This window comes from Dreissena polymorpha, chromosome 10 (assembly GCF_020536995.1).
Source record: "Dreissena polymorpha isolate Duluth1 chromosome 10, UMN_Dpol_1.0, whole genome shotgun sequence".
In the NCBI taxonomy this organism is placed as follows: Eukaryota; Metazoa; Mollusca; class Bivalvia; order Myida; family Dreissenidae; genus Dreissena; species Dreissena polymorpha.
Window position 1 is genome coordinate 16,328,225 of NC_068364.1, and position 15,966 is coordinate 16,344,190.

The 15,966-nt window shown below is 36.0% G+C and overlaps 1 protein-coding gene across 1 annotated transcript; it reads left to right on the plus strand.

Moving 5' to 3' along the window:
• The first annotated feature begins 2,376 nt into the window (after nt 1–2,376).
• Nucleotides 2,377–15,085, plus strand: LOC127848044 (peroxidasin homolog pxn-2-like). Its single transcript, XM_052380329.1, has 10 exons — nt 2,377–2,389; nt 3,085–3,165; nt 3,603–3,719; nt 4,722–4,826; nt 4,986–5,280; nt 6,866–7,057; nt 11,812–12,033; nt 13,168–13,331; nt 13,962–14,058; nt 14,367–15,085. The coding sequence occupies exons 1-10, from the start codon at nt 2,377–2,379 to the stop codon at nt 14,494–14,496; spliced, it is 1,416 nt and encodes a 471-aa protein (XP_052236289.1). The 3' UTR covers nt 14,497–15,085.
• Nucleotides 15,086–15,966: the final 881 nt, after the last annotated feature.

Genomic DNA, 15,966 nt, shown 5'->3' on the forward strand with positions numbered 1-15,966 from the left:
CATAGCTATGCGTATTCGATGAACTTACATTATAAAAAAGTCAATGAATTATAAGGTTGCCACTTATAGATATACATGTTATACAGGCTTCATCTTTCTGTGGTTGGTTTATGCTTCAGCCCAATCCTCCCCCGGCCTCGCTTGTCCTTTGACGAAGTTTCATAATCGGCAACTGCCTACAACTGCTGACGTCACAGCCGATAAGTCTATGGCGACGATGATGGTCGCTTTGCGCTTGCTCCAAAAACGGTACCACAAATTAAGAGTATTTTCGTCACGATTGGCGATATTTATTGTCTAAAAATGGTTTATAGTTTTCTTATAACGCGTTTATTATAACGCTTAAATTTAATTGGTGAATGCTGCAAACGAACATGATTCGAACATGAAAATCGACCCAGTAAGCTGTGATTTACATTCGTATGAGAGCAATGTAAACAAAAGTATGACCGAGTATTTTTCATAGCCTGTTTTGCAATCAAGTGAGCATTGCAACATTTACATTCAATCGTTCTTTGGTAAATAACTCTATGTGAGAGCATATGTGATATGTTACTCGAAAATTTAATTGCTTATATAATATTGAGCATTCCATTTTTTCATTTCAATGATGCTTTCTTAATGGAAATAGCACTTCAAATTTCATGCAATGTATTCACCCTTTGAATACATATTAATGCAATAAGTTTTTTTAATGCCCATTACAATACGTTTTTTAAATGCTCGTCTATACAAGATAAACTTCTCTGATAGAAATCTTCTCCATTGATAAGTTACCTGCTGTTGTGTTGCAGAGGATTTAGTTTAGATGATCTTGAAAGGGACACAGTGCTCTTAGAGTTTGAGCGGGGACTTGCTGGAATCCCGGGATGCCCGAAGACGACAGTATCGTGCAAGGCCGGCGACAGCTTCCGGTCAATGAATGGCACGTGTAACAACCTTCGAAACCCCAAGTGGGGAATGGCTGGAGCGGTACAGCGACGTCTGCTTCCGGCTGCCTACGGTAGTTCTTGCTATTGTGCTCATGTTATTTGTTTGTTTTTATTTCTTTTTAAAGGCAGTTTAATATTAGAATTTTGTATTAGGTAATGTAAAATATTTGATTGGTAAGAACAATTACGGCCTTACTTTTCACCATCACTAAGTATTGACAAGATAACATATTATACATCGTGTTGATTCATGTGTGTTTTTCTCTGTTCATAATGTATTTATTTATTTTAGTAATTGAATGATCTTAAACTTCATATCGAAAATCTAACTTTAAAACAAATACAAATTAGTAGTTTGGAATGTACTTTTACTGTCAATAATAAGGATTTAACTTTTGTCACAGATGACGGTCTTAACCTCCCGAGAAAGCAAGGAGTCAACGGGAGCCCACTTCCGTCGCCCCGTCAGGTTAGCAACGCGGTACACAGAGGTACCAAGGATGTGACGTCACCGTTTCTGACCTTGCACGCGTTTCAATTCGGTCAGTTCCTTGACCACGACGTAATATCCACGCCGGTTACCAGCGGTAAATGTTTGATCTATGGATGTTTTTTATATGGATTGTATACACTATAATTCGTTTACGTTTGCCGACGCCCCACAAACACATGTACATACTCGAAAGCGTATCAAAACGCCATACACGATTTCGAGTCGGTAGATTGTGGAGTATAAATTTAGGGTTTCATGCATGGCGTAGATTCGAACTTTTAAATTAAATTATGCGGATTGAGACGAGAATCTCTCGTTCTGTTAATGATATACATAGTTGACGTGTGATGTTACAACCGAGCTAAAATTTAATGAAGAAACATCGATTTACGGATTTAGAGATGCGTTACACATTAAATCTAAATTGCTATTTAACACGCCGCAGATACGAACTGTAAACTGACTTTTTTACTCTATGTACTATGCTGCTAAATCTTTACCGTAAGTACCAAAGATGTTTTCGTTTTAGAAAACTGGCGAAAGTTTTCAAACAGGGATAGCTAGTGTACTTGTGAATGGGGTTATTTTAATAACATTACATATGTGTTGTTCACATAAGATATTTTTCAGACAAAAATTATCCAAATACACATCTTAAATAAAAGTGTGTAATTGTTTACTTTTTCAGCTGTTTATGATTGCTGTTCGTACAACGACGAGTAAGTAGCCTGTAAATACATGAACTATAAATGAAGACATTTAAACCGGTCAATGCAGAGGTCGAAAAATAAAAATGGCCGAAGAACGAGTAATCATATTACAAAAAAGTTAAATAATTTCAAATATAAATATTTTGTTAAAGCAAGTAACAATTATGCAATCATGATTTGGCAAAAAACGAAATTCATAATCTGAAAAGCATTTTTGATTAACCATAAATATGCGATCAAGATGACTAAAAAGAGTGAGTAATTGTTAGTAAAATGTCAATTGGTTGTGAAGTATTACAATTTCGTGCGTGGTTTCACATCAGTTGACGTAACAATTGTCACAAAAATGCACCTTAAAGCTACTTGTTCAACGTAATCAACTTACGAATTTGTAATAACCAAAGTAATTTAACAAATTATCAGAACAAGTTTAATTGATGTTCAAGATTCAAGTTAATACATTTAGCGAACACGTTCTAAATAATTTACGTTTTTATACCCTATTAGCTTTATCATAGATAATTGTTTTTGATAACTGGATTGATATTTTTCTACATGTATGGCTGAAAAAATAAAGTGTTTACCGTAAATTGTGAACACTCGTTTATTAATTAGTTCGTAAATAAAAGTCACAGTCATGAAAAAGGTATAATAATTTTGGCAAACCTTGGACACATTATTAACTCTTTGCATGCTGGGAAATTTGTCGTCTGCTTAAATGTCGTCTGCTGAATTTCTAAAATTAGCATTTTCTTCGATTTTTTTTCAAAGAATACTATCAGAATAGCAAACAGTTTGGATCCAGATGAGACGCCACGTTCTGTGGCGTCTCATCTGGATCCAAACTGTTTGCAAAGGCCTTCACAACTCGGTTCCCGCACTGTAAGGGTTAATAAAAGAATCGACATCTTCAGCGTTGACAACTGTTTCAACATCAACTTTGCCGAAGATGACCCTTACCAGCCTCGGTTCAAGGAGGGCTACTGTATGGAGGTCAAGAGGTCATCTGGGGTCAACTGCGAGTCGTCTGGTGAGTCCATTTCAACAATAGTTGCTCTGAGAAAAGGGGGTTTAATGCTAGTGCGTAAATTGTCGTCCCTGATTAGCGTGTGCAATCCGCATAAGCTAATAGGGGACGACACTTTTCGCATAAACTGGATTTTTGCTGAGAATATATTTTTTTTTCACGAAAAATATATTAAAAGCGGAAAGTGTCGTCCCTGAACTGCACAGGCTAATCTGGCAAGACACTTTACGCACAGGCAAACCCCCTTTTCTCAGAGCACGGTCAGTATAAGTAAATACAAATTCGTTTCTTCGATCTTATTTGCTAGGATTACATCAAATTTGCGCTCCATTTACATAATGGTGTTTTTTCTGCGCAGCTAAAGTCGTCATGTATGAGGTTTTGAAATCGAAAATTTAGTGTTTATTTCTTCTTAAATGACGAATTGTCGTAAAATACAGGCATCGGCCCGAGTCTTCAGCGTCAGCAGATTAATAAGCTGACGTCATTCATTGATGCTTCAAACGTGTATGGTTCCTCCGATGAACAGCTTCAGGGACTCAGGGACGGAAACACGCGTGAGTCAACACTATTCAAACTTCCAGAAAACCATTAATTTAAGAAAAACACATAGATGCTTAGTTACAGGTATGGTTGAAATCTAAGAAAACATAATTCCTACATTGAAAAGCAAAATACCTAATGCCTCTGTCGTATAAGACAATACTTATACAACAGCAATGAACGCAAAAGCAGTAAAGCCTGGTTCAAGCCTTTTCAATGGTAAATATATGGCAAGACATTCAGAATATGCTGGGCAGATACTCTTGTAAAGACTCGCTTGTATAACAATCCAATTTTAAATGGACCTTTTCATGGATTGTGGCATGTATTGCAATTTGTAATTAATTGCTTTGCATTGACATATTGTAACCATGATACTAAAAAGCTCACTTAAAAACAGGAATGACATTAAATTTATAACGCTATATTTTTTACAGGTTTTAAATCGTCATAAGATGCAAAGTATGGCTATTTTATCGCACGGTACATGTTCGGTATTACTGTTTCGCAAATATCATAGCTTCAACAAAAATATTTCCGAATCTTAAACGTTTTTCCCCATATTGTCAACTAACAACCAAAACGTCAAAAGGTCCCTTAAACAAACATTTAATTTACTCAAATGAATATGTAAATACTTGACCGTTTAACTCTATAAATCATTCATATCAGGATATGAACTTAGTAGTGAATTAAATTATTTTGAAAAGAAATGAAATAGTAAATGTAAGCTAATATGACAGATTATTCTTTGAAACGAATCATGTTTCATCAACGATTTAGATATAAAAAACACAAACATTTTAAATAAATTGAATTCTACCATAAATACCTTGTCGCGATATAAACGCCTTCTTAATTGTACAAAACGAAGTTGATGTCCTTATTGAAAGTTCGTACCTTTACAGACAAGTCCCAATCAATGAAAGGCTTATCTAAAATAGTATTTTAAAGCTTTGCGTAATTGTAGAGGAAATGGTTATGCTGCTTTATGTGTATCTTTTATCATCCATTAGCGTTCATGAGAGTATCTGAAGGTGCCGACGGTCCGCGTGTACCAAACGGAAATGACTCCACGTGCAAGGCCAAACCCGACGAAGGAATCCACTGCAGCCTCGTTGGTATGTGGTTTTAAATCAAGTTGGCATTATTTGCTTTACTCCGTGTCTGTATGAGTGTATATATCTGCGATAGTGTTTCTATTACGATATATGTTTTAAAAATACGTGAAAGTAAGACCATATATAATACTAGCGTTATCGTAACCTTTAACGTTAAAGGTGACGACCGCGTAAACGTTGTCCCATCGCTGACGTCATACCACAACGTTTTCATCCTTGAGCACAATCGTCTGGCAGAGCGTCTGCGTGAAGAGTTTCCTGATGAAGAAGAAGCGTTCCAGCAGACGAGAAAACTGATGATCGCCATTATGCAAAAGATTGTTTACGACGAATATCTTCCGTCGTTCCTCTCGCCGCTGGCGATGAAAAAATACAAACTAGGAAACCTTTCTCCATACAAATATGATCCAAGCTTAGATCCTACTATTTCCAACGAGTTTGGAATTGCTTACAGGTAAGAGATTTCCGGTGTTGAGATTTAACTATTTCAGAGCGTTTAAACTCCTGTCAATTATTTTTCAAATCTGCGACTGGAACTTGTCACCTAAAAGCATTTTGGCCTCATACAGTACCAACCCTGACAAGTCACAAGTAAACTTTGTGTACATACAGCCACATAACTATGTCTCCTTAGGTCAATAAATCCGTTTTGTTTTATAGATTGGTTGTTTATTAAAAACGTCTGCTTAAAAATGCTTTATTTCTTCACGGGAAGATTTATTAACAAGACAGGGCTGTGATCCGAACTAAGTATGACCCTCTCCAATGATATAAATACAACGTTAGGTAACTTTGAAATTTCTGAAATCCTCATTTAGTGAGTTATTGTCGTCTTGCAAGTGCTGATAATAATTTGATAATATTTAATATAAATCTACAAGAGGAGATTTTCACTGAAACCTAGTTCAAATGCTGTTTGAGTTAATTAAGTAGGCCAACCCGACTCTTCAATAGTTTAGATGTCTTATCTATTTGTCAATATTACATGTAATTGAATAATCATTTCTAAAGATGGTTGCAGTGTTATCTACTGATCTGCTGGATGTTTTTTACCAGATAAATTGGTCTTTAACACTCTTAACTTAAATGTGCTGCACTGTCCATCTTTTCCACAGTACAGATTATATAGTGATTATCGTAAAGGTGTTTTTCGTCATTTTAAATATATGTTTATGTAATGCGTAATACTGAGAAGGAATTTAAAGCTTGTTCGTTATGATGTTCAATATAATGGGAAGTCCTTATCACATAGAGAAGTGATTTGAAAGACACTTGTTTTGATATATATTTTATATGTTTGTTTGCTATTTGTTTTTGCAATTTTTTAATCAGAAGACTTTATATATGCAATCAATGACAATGACGCCAACCTATATCATGTCGCATTAAAAGGACATGTCATCAAATTAGATAAACACGATAGGATAGTTCTACATACAATCAGCATAGCGAGACAAACACTCGGTGTACCATGACAAACACACTGTATACCATGACTAACACACGTATACCATGACGAACACACAGTATACCATGACAAACATACTTTATACCATACACCCAGTATACCATGACTTACACCCGGTATACTATAACGCACACGCAGTATGCCATGACAAACACAGTGTACCATGACAAACACACAGTATACCATTACAAACACACAGTATACCATGACACACACACACACACATGGCATATCATCACAAAAACACAGCATACCAAAACAAACATACAGAGTTGTATGGCATCCACACAACACACAATTATAAAACATGTATGATTTAAACTTAAATCATCTCAATCAAACAATCGATATATCAACAGAAGACAGGCGAGGTGTTCACTACATTTTTCCGATTGGTATATGCACGAATGTATTAGTGAATAAAACATGAACCAGTCACTGAATGAATTTTCCTTATTAAGTATGTACGTTTCTTGCATTCCATTAAGTATTAGGCGATATATAAACGTACAACTTATTTTAAGTGCACATACATACTACGCAAAGAATAATATCATTTCATTTAAACTAGAATGGGTCACACCTGGATACCCATGTTCATGGCGGTGTTCACAAAGGAGTTCCAGCCGTCCTTTGGTCGCTTTACCAACGAGACATACGAAGACCCGTCAATGACTTACATCGAGTCGCAAAACGGGGGTCCCTCTGGAATGGAAGGACTAGCATACTGGCTGTCTGCGAAGAAATCGCCTGCAACGGACAGGTCAGTACACCAAAGGAAGTTCAGTAACACAAAATGACATTTCGTTTTCATGTGATGTTTAGTGGACTATGGGTAGATAATATTGGAGCAGAGGGTGCGTAAATGAACTTTGTTGTTACCTGCATTTTTTGACACCTAGGAGTAAATGTTTTTTTCTTTGTATGTCCATTTTTAATTTCTGCTTAGCGCAACCCCTTTTCGGAAAACCATTTTTTTTGTGTAAATATACAGTTAAAATCCATTTATTGCAATATGATTCTAGATTATTCAACGATTACAGGAGTCCTTCTTTAGTTTCTTAGGAAATGACATCCGCATCCGCAATCAAAGTACTGACAGTACTGGTGTGACGATGCTTTTGAAGAGGATGGATATAAAAGCATCAATTTAATTTTATCTGCATCACCACAATTGTGTATGTGGGTACGAACAAAATTTGGGTACAAAACAAAATTGGGTACGAAAAAAAAATTGGGTACGAAAATTATTTGTGTACGAAAAAAAATTGAGTACGAAAAAAATTTGGGTACGAAAAAAAATGTGGGTACGGAAAAAAATTGGGTGCGAACAATTTTGGGTACAGAAAAAAATTGAATGTACGGGGAAGTAGTACCCGTGGGCAACTTAACCCACAATCGCACATTCTCGGATCTGTCCGTCAAACATCGGGTAAGTACCTCGAAGGCAATAGTATGAATACGCATTTCGTAAGCGGTAATGCGGTCCTACCTACGCGCGTCAAAATGTAAACGAAATATGTAAACAAAGCGGTAGCCTGTCAGGAATGTTTGAATTAACGAAGAAAATCGGGTTTTGATGTATGTTTATAGCGGAAATGTACAGAAAATATATTGAATAAGCAATGGCGATACTTTTCTCAGCCACAAAATTGTTAATAGTTTGATATCACAAAATGAAAGTGAAAGTAGAACAGTCAAATATGACAACCTGTCAACGCGTTGTGTTTGCTGGCGCAAGATGGCGATTACACTCAATGTGTTCACATTTTTACCATATGATTTGTCAATGAACTGTATAGTATGGGTGGCTTTGTTATTATGTATTGCTATCATGTAGCTGCATGATTGTGTATATGTTTACAATACACAAAGCATAAATAATGATATAAATATACTGATTTAGCTTATAATTATCTGATAACTATAGCCAGGTCAATTAAGGACATATAATACACTTTTGTCCTGATTTCATGAAGACGTGTGAGTATCAAGAAATGGGGTGATCCACAAATAAAAAGTATTTTAATCTGTGTTGTGCAGGCTCTTTTTCAATGACTGTGAAAGTTAAATTTTCATGTGAAAAGGATGTCAATTTTTTCTGAAGTATTTCATTCAACCATTGAAATGAAATGTTCTGCATTAATTTGCCATTTTGATAAGTGTTTATTAGGTGATCAACAGGAGATGACCAGGGTGCTAGAGAAAAGGAATACGCATTTGAGATCTGGCCAGGGCTTCATATCAAAGTGGTTAAAATGTATACAATTTATATCTGGCAAGTGTTCAAGAGAAAATAGGTATACGTTTCAGAACATTTTACCATTTAAAAATGTTTAAATACCGCTTGACTAAGGCTTTTAATTCATCTAGCATGAACATTTATACTATATATTTTTAACACTAAAAATAATATTTAATGTACAAATTTAATCTACCAATGTGTACAGATACTACTTAACATATATTTGACTGTTTTAAATGTAGGAACTAGCTAACATATTCATAAGACAAAAAGATCAGGGGGTATGTGCAATATTCATTGCCGGAAGCTCTGACCATAGAGCTATGTTTATATATCTTTAACCCTTTGCATGCTGGTCGTCTGCTAAAATGTCGTCTGCTGAATTTCTAAAATTAGCATTTTCTTAGATTTTTTTCAAAAAATACTATCAGAATACCAAACAGTTTGGATTCTAATGATACGCCACGTTATGTGGCGTCTCATCTGGATCCAAACTGTTTGCAAAGGCCTTTAAAATTCGGTTCCAGCGCTGTAAGGGTCAAACACATTGATTAAAGAAGTAAAATAATACATTGATACAATAGACGGAAAATCAATCCCTCTAAGCCAACATGATACATAATTATGTATAATATTTTTGGATCTGGATCTGGATAGGTACACAGCAGGACCTTTAGGTATGTGCGCTGCGGGAGAGAGATTGGGGTGACTTACATTTTGGATTTAATTTAATTCACTGAAATTTATCACTGAAGTTACAGTATGATCTCATTTGATATAGATGTACATGATTGTATCAAGCAACATGTATTAACTAATTATCAGTATAAAAAACTGTCATGATTTCAGTATCATGTAAATGATTTCAGTCAAGTTTATCATTCATATACATTAATGTTGTAAATATTATCAATATAAATATACTAGATGCAAACATATTAGAAATAATACAGTTTGATATACTGTATATAGTGTGCCAACGCATCAGCAGAAGAGTCAAATGCCTTCTGACTTAATAGTGCATTTTACTATTTATAACATCTACATGAGTTACAGATACATGTATACATTTGTATGTGTTTGAAAAAATGTATAATCTTTAATGACATCATCTGACCATGCATGTCCTAGATTTCAAAATCCAGGCCTTGGTCTGACACATTGATAACATTAACGTTAAACTGTCACCGGGCTTCTGAAATTAAAATGTATTGAACTATGTAAGGAAGTCTAAATCGGGCACTGATTTTTCTTCTTTTAAAAACAGTCATAGGTCAGTAGTGGCCTCTCAGTAATGACCCATTTTTGCTTACTTTTCACAACCTTAAAACTGTCCACAATTCTATAATAGCAAATCTGGATTTAGGTGATCTTCAATGGTACATTTACACTTTAGCTCTGTCACAAGAGTGCTGATAAAGTCAAGTCACATATTTAAATCTAGGCAATGTCAAACTTAAAGTGTCAAAGACAAATGAAAGATGCGTTCATTAATTATTGCCCCATTGTTTACTACTGTTGTGAGTTTTTATATAATATAACTGATAACCATCATGTGAGAGAAAATTCACATTATCTTAGTTTATAAGGTTTAGCAGCCTTTTAGATAACAAAGTTGGCTAGTTTTAAATGTCGCTTCTGGGGATCAAACCCGCAGCGCAAACTCCTGCAATCATAGTCGACACTCTACCACTAGGCTTTTAGGAAGATTCTGAAATTGTTCGATTTCTCTAGAGCAACCAAATCAAAAATTAAGTAAAATATTGCCGACTCGGTTTTATTGAGTCGGTTCACGAGAGATAATGGAAGATGCAACATCGCTCACGCCCCCTAGCATCGCCTTAAGCAGTATTCAATTCTCAACACGAAAGTGCTAAAGTCATTGATCCCGAAGGACCAGGAAAAAAAACTTGATTAATGTTCGAAATAAAATCATTTGATTAATGACAATTCTATTATTTGAGTCAGGTCACAGGAAAAGGGCAGTCAAATAAGTATCCAATTGAAGTATTCGTTATTGTCAGAAAACCGCTTTTAAGCAAACAACTTTCAAGCGACTGCAGGCTGATCTGCATTCAAACTGGCCACAATCGCCTTAATGCCTCTTTTACTGTGACACAGTTCATTTAACTTTAAAATGATATCAAGTACTAAACTAGAAAGAAGAAAGAATACAAACCAGTAATTTGAGTAAAGACTTTGTAATCAATGTTGAATTTTAGGACAGCTTGGTGATCTGCAAATCCCATATGAAAATAATGATATGTTGACAGCGGGTATCATAGTCATTCAATAAGTCGCAAAATGCTCGAATACAATTTATAAAGCAAAATGTGACTTAAATTGATAACTAAAAATACCAGTTTGCCAGGTTTGCCGTGTCAAGCTGTCAAGATCAAGAGAGTCCTTCATTCACATCGAATATATCCTTCGAATTCCATCCATTGTTGTCATTAGCGGAGATTTAGTGAATAAATAACTGATTTATCCTTAATGACACTTTCTATATAGCCAAACAAGCCGATTTATGCTGTGAGAAAGTTTTGACACGAGTGTCAACATTCTCTCATTGTTGTATGTTGAGGCACGAACGACAACTATGCTAGGAGAATGTTATCAATGATAATCAGCGAAGTATGCCGATTAGAAAAATAGAGCTATCTCAATCGGACTGGCTCGGTCTTTTACATAGATCGCCATTGTGAAGAGTTTTTTCGTGGTATGATAACTTAGACGAGCTGCTTCGCTGAAGACCATCGTCAAAAAGGAGGAGGTATATAAACAATGGATCTAACGTTATTCCGGCGTTTATTTCATTTTGCAATTTTTTTCTATATCGTTAATAAATAACGAAAACATGTTCGGCGATGTTATTTCTCCGTGTAATAGACCGACATTGCTACTAAAAAGGTCCGAAAGTTAGCCCATGTGTTTTACTTTGCTACTTGATCGTTATGAACGCCATAAAAGGGTAACCGTGTGTGTTTGATACACATATAGAGCAGTACGTTTGTCGTTTTGAATTACCCTGGAACTTGGTGAATTTAATAAAAGCAGATTTAACAAACATTTAAATACAAATATTTTTTTATGTTTTGTTTTTACGTTCCCTGTGAGTCTTCTGAAAGTGCGCACGTGCAAACGTCGAACGTTAATTGTGAAGCGATACTTTTCGTCGTACATAGGAACCGTTTGATTATTTAACACAGTTAGCTTTATTTTATTTTTTGATTTGAGAAAATAAATTAGTAAGATGAAAATCTGAATTTAAGGATTCTCGAAGACGTTGTCAGGAACGACCTCTTTCTCAACCCTACAAAAGACACCTCGTTTGATCTAGCTGCGCTGAATATTCAACGTGGTCGCGACCACGGACTACCATCATACAATGAATATCGAAAGTTCTGTGGCTTGTCAACGATGTCGTCATGGAGAACGAGATTCGGTGACCTTACTGATGCAGCACTCTCTAGACTCGAGGAAGCTGGATATAGGTATGTTACAAACAGTATATGCACAATTGATGTTTGCCCGTATAATTTTTACTTATTCATTTAACTTTGATTAAATGAAAAGTCATACGCACATAAAGACACTATAGAAACGTTTTCTGCAAACAAAACACAACAGTAAATGATTTCTTTTAAAACCCCGAGAGAACAATGCAATTTTTGAGCTCACAAAAGAATCTACAGCACGTGATGAAATACAATATCCATTTCACGATCATGACCTTTAAAAGTTAGCCTTTCACCAAAGATGTGCCCTAGAGGTTTGAAAGTGTTGATATCTTATTCACGTATTCAAAAACCCATTTTCAGTTTTAATAATAAATAAAAGTATGACACCCGAAGAACATAATTTAAGTATATGCGCCGTGCTCTGTGAAAATAATGTTTAATGCATGTGCGTAAAGTGTTGTCCCAGATAAGCCTGTGCAGTATCCACAGGCTAATCAGGGGCGACAATTTACGATTTAATGGCACTTTTCGTTTACAGAAAGTCTCTTCTTAGCAAAAATCAAGTCAGGACGGAAAGTTTCGTCCCTGATTAGCCTGAGCGGACTACACAGGCTAATCTGGGACGGCACTTTACGCACATGCATTAAACACCCTTTTCATAGAGTACGGCCTTTATGCATTTATGTTACCTACTCATAATGTGTCATTCAAAATGCATTTAATGAAAATAAAGATTTCCTACATATGCAAGAACTTGTCGAAGCATTTATGTTACACTTTGTCACTCTTCTTAGTATAAATTATATTGCAGTTTAACGAGACTTGTCCCCATGATGTACATAGTGTTTCATTTATCCTGTAGTTACGCAAATCTTTTTGTTATGAAATGTGTTCCTCTCGGGACGCTGCGTTTCTAAATACATTTATGACCTCAGTTCTGCCTATTGTATCATCCTGTAGTCCTATTACATTTTTCAAACTTTTTACGCTGATTTTATTTGATTTTATTCCCTTCTTGTCTTAAATTCACCCAAAAATTGATCAAGCCCTCCCCACATATATAATATGATTGTATTTGACCACACAAATAATACTTTATGTCTTCCTGACGCGTCTGTTCAGTTTGCTTATCGTCGGCAGCACTTTACCTTTGAGTTACGACTTCAGCGATCCCGACGACGTTGACTTATTCACCGGAGCCTTGAGCGAGAAGCCCGTTCCCGGGGGTGCCCTGGGTCCGACCATGGAGTGTATCATAGGGGACCAGTTCCACAGACTAAAGTTCGGAGACAGGTTCTTTTATAAGAACCCTGAGACTGGGTATAATCGAGGTAGATTAAGGCTCTCTAACAGAACACCAATATGGGCGGTGCTCTGTGAAAAAGGGGTTTAATAAATGTGCGCAAAGTGTCGTTCCATATTAGCCTGTGCAGTCCACACAGTCTAATCAGGGACAACAATTTCCGCTTATTATGCTTTTTTTAGTTAAAATAAAGTCTTTTCGTAGCAAAATCAAGTTTAGGCGGACAGCACAGGCTAATCTGGGACGACCCTTTACGCACATGAATTAGACCCCTTGTCACAGAGCACGGCTCAAATATTTCAACCTTTTTACCATCGTAGACGATTACGTTATGAAACACCTGACATTACCCGTAAGGCATTGTAAAACTAGCACAGGTTATATGCGTGCATTTCAATTTGTTATAAACATGCCACACAGCATAACAATCTCATTACACATTTCTTCAATCCATGCAGTGCCACGGTATTTCTACAATGAAATGTGTAATGTGTCATTTACTATATGGCTGGTTGAGGCGTATACAATCTCAAATATGCGGCGTTCTAACACACGTCTAAACGAAATATGTCAACGAATGAACGCACAATTTGCGATTGTTTTTTTTGTATTCTGTTATTATTTAAACCATTTATAACTAAAACCCATTCACTTTTAGACCAAATAGAGGCGATAAAGAACTACAGTCTGGCGTCGTTGATGTGCAGGAACTACAAGTTTGAAAGGATCCACTTTCCTGACATCTTCAGAGTCCTGTAAGAACGCTAGCATCGTTAAGCAATGTGTTCTATTGAAGTAAAAACTCCCCCATAAGAATTCAAATATGAAGTTTTTATAATGCGTATTAATACTAATTGTGTTTAGGTTTAAACACGTGATAACCATTGCTACATATTCATAATGCCTTTCTTTACAAAAAAGCCTTTAAACTGATAAGGCAATCAAGCCTAATTCTTAATAGGAGTAAGACATGTGTAATCCTCTGAAAATTTGGTAAGCATGTCCACATCTTGTTTAACTTCCTTTTTTGAACTTATATAATGTCAGTTGTGTTTCGTTTTAGATCACCTTTGGTGGACTGCAAAGATATTGATGATATCGACCTCACCCCATTCTTGTCTTCGTCCTTGCCTGACCTTCCCCGCCCTCCCGAATCCTTCCCCAAACCGATCAGAAACATCGACACCAAGTAAAATGAGCTTGTCGAGAAAATAGAGGCAGACATTTTAACAGATATTGATAACGTCTAAACGATGACGATGATGTTGATTTATTGTGTTATTATTTCAAACTACTTATTAACATGTTCGGATAAGTAATATTCGGCAATTGGGCTCCTCACGTTTATACACTGAATATTTTACATCAACGTGCAACTTTTGTTTGCAACTTTTTTTAGACAATGAAGATAAATGTGTTAGGATTATTCTGAAAAAAATATCATGAACTGACCAGTGTATCAGTTATGTTCTGATACAGAGACGTTTTAATATCGTATCATATTTGGATTTCTTTAAACGAGGTAGAAGTGGCCAGGATTATTGAATTGTGTATTTCCAACAGCGACACGTGTGATTGTAGGTGCCGTGCCACACGACTAGTACGCCATCTGCGAAACAACATGACAAAACATTTGAGCTGTGAAAATTGGGTTAATATATGTGCGTAAAGTGCCGTCCCAGATTAAACTGTTCTGTACGCACAGGCTAATCAGGGACAACACTAACCACGGATTTAATTTAATTCCGCAGTCCGCACAGCCTTATCAGAGATGACACTTTCCGCATTAACTGGATTTTTCCTAAGAACTATACTTGCACTTTAGCTGGTATTTTATTTGAACCAGATATCATAGAAACATGGCTTTATGCTTACACAGATCTTCAATATCTTAACTTGGATTTAAAAGGTTTATGTTCTTATTTAGTTAGATAATTTCGTTGTGTCTCATCAAAGATTGTCAAGCTACAAATTTCAAACATCGGAAATTTTTGTTTAAAAAACTCAAAGCATTTCAACCAAGAGCTATCAATATAAGATCTATCAAGGTCGGAAAGAAAGGTTTAATGAACATTGGGGTAAAATTGTCACAAAACCAGGTTTTTAATTTAAAAAAAAGTATGATAAAGGGAGACAAATCAAAATGTGCATTGTTACCCCCCTTGTGTCAGATTCAATATATTTTTACTCGTGGCGACCTTGATTTCAATTTGAACAAAAATTGTGATACAGGGAGCAACTCAAAATGTGAATTGTTACTGATCAAAATTACCCCACTTGTTTCAAAATCAATCTAATTTTAGTCGTGGCGACCTTGACCTTGGAAATATTGGCGTAATTCATTCGCGCGACACACCTTCCAATGATGGTGAACACATGTGCCAAATGATTTTAAAATTTCACAATGAATGACATATGTATGGTCCGGACAAGCTCATTTATGGCCATTTTTGACCTTTACACTCAAAGTGTGACCTTGACCTTGGAGATATCGATGTAATTTTTTCGCGCGACACACCGTCTAATGATGGTAAACAAATGTGCCAAATGATTTTAATATGTCACAATGGACGACAAAGTTGTGGCCCGGACAAGCTTGTTCCGCCCCCCCCCCCCCCCCGCCAGCCCGCCCGCTGACATTCTCCAATCTAATAACAAGTTTT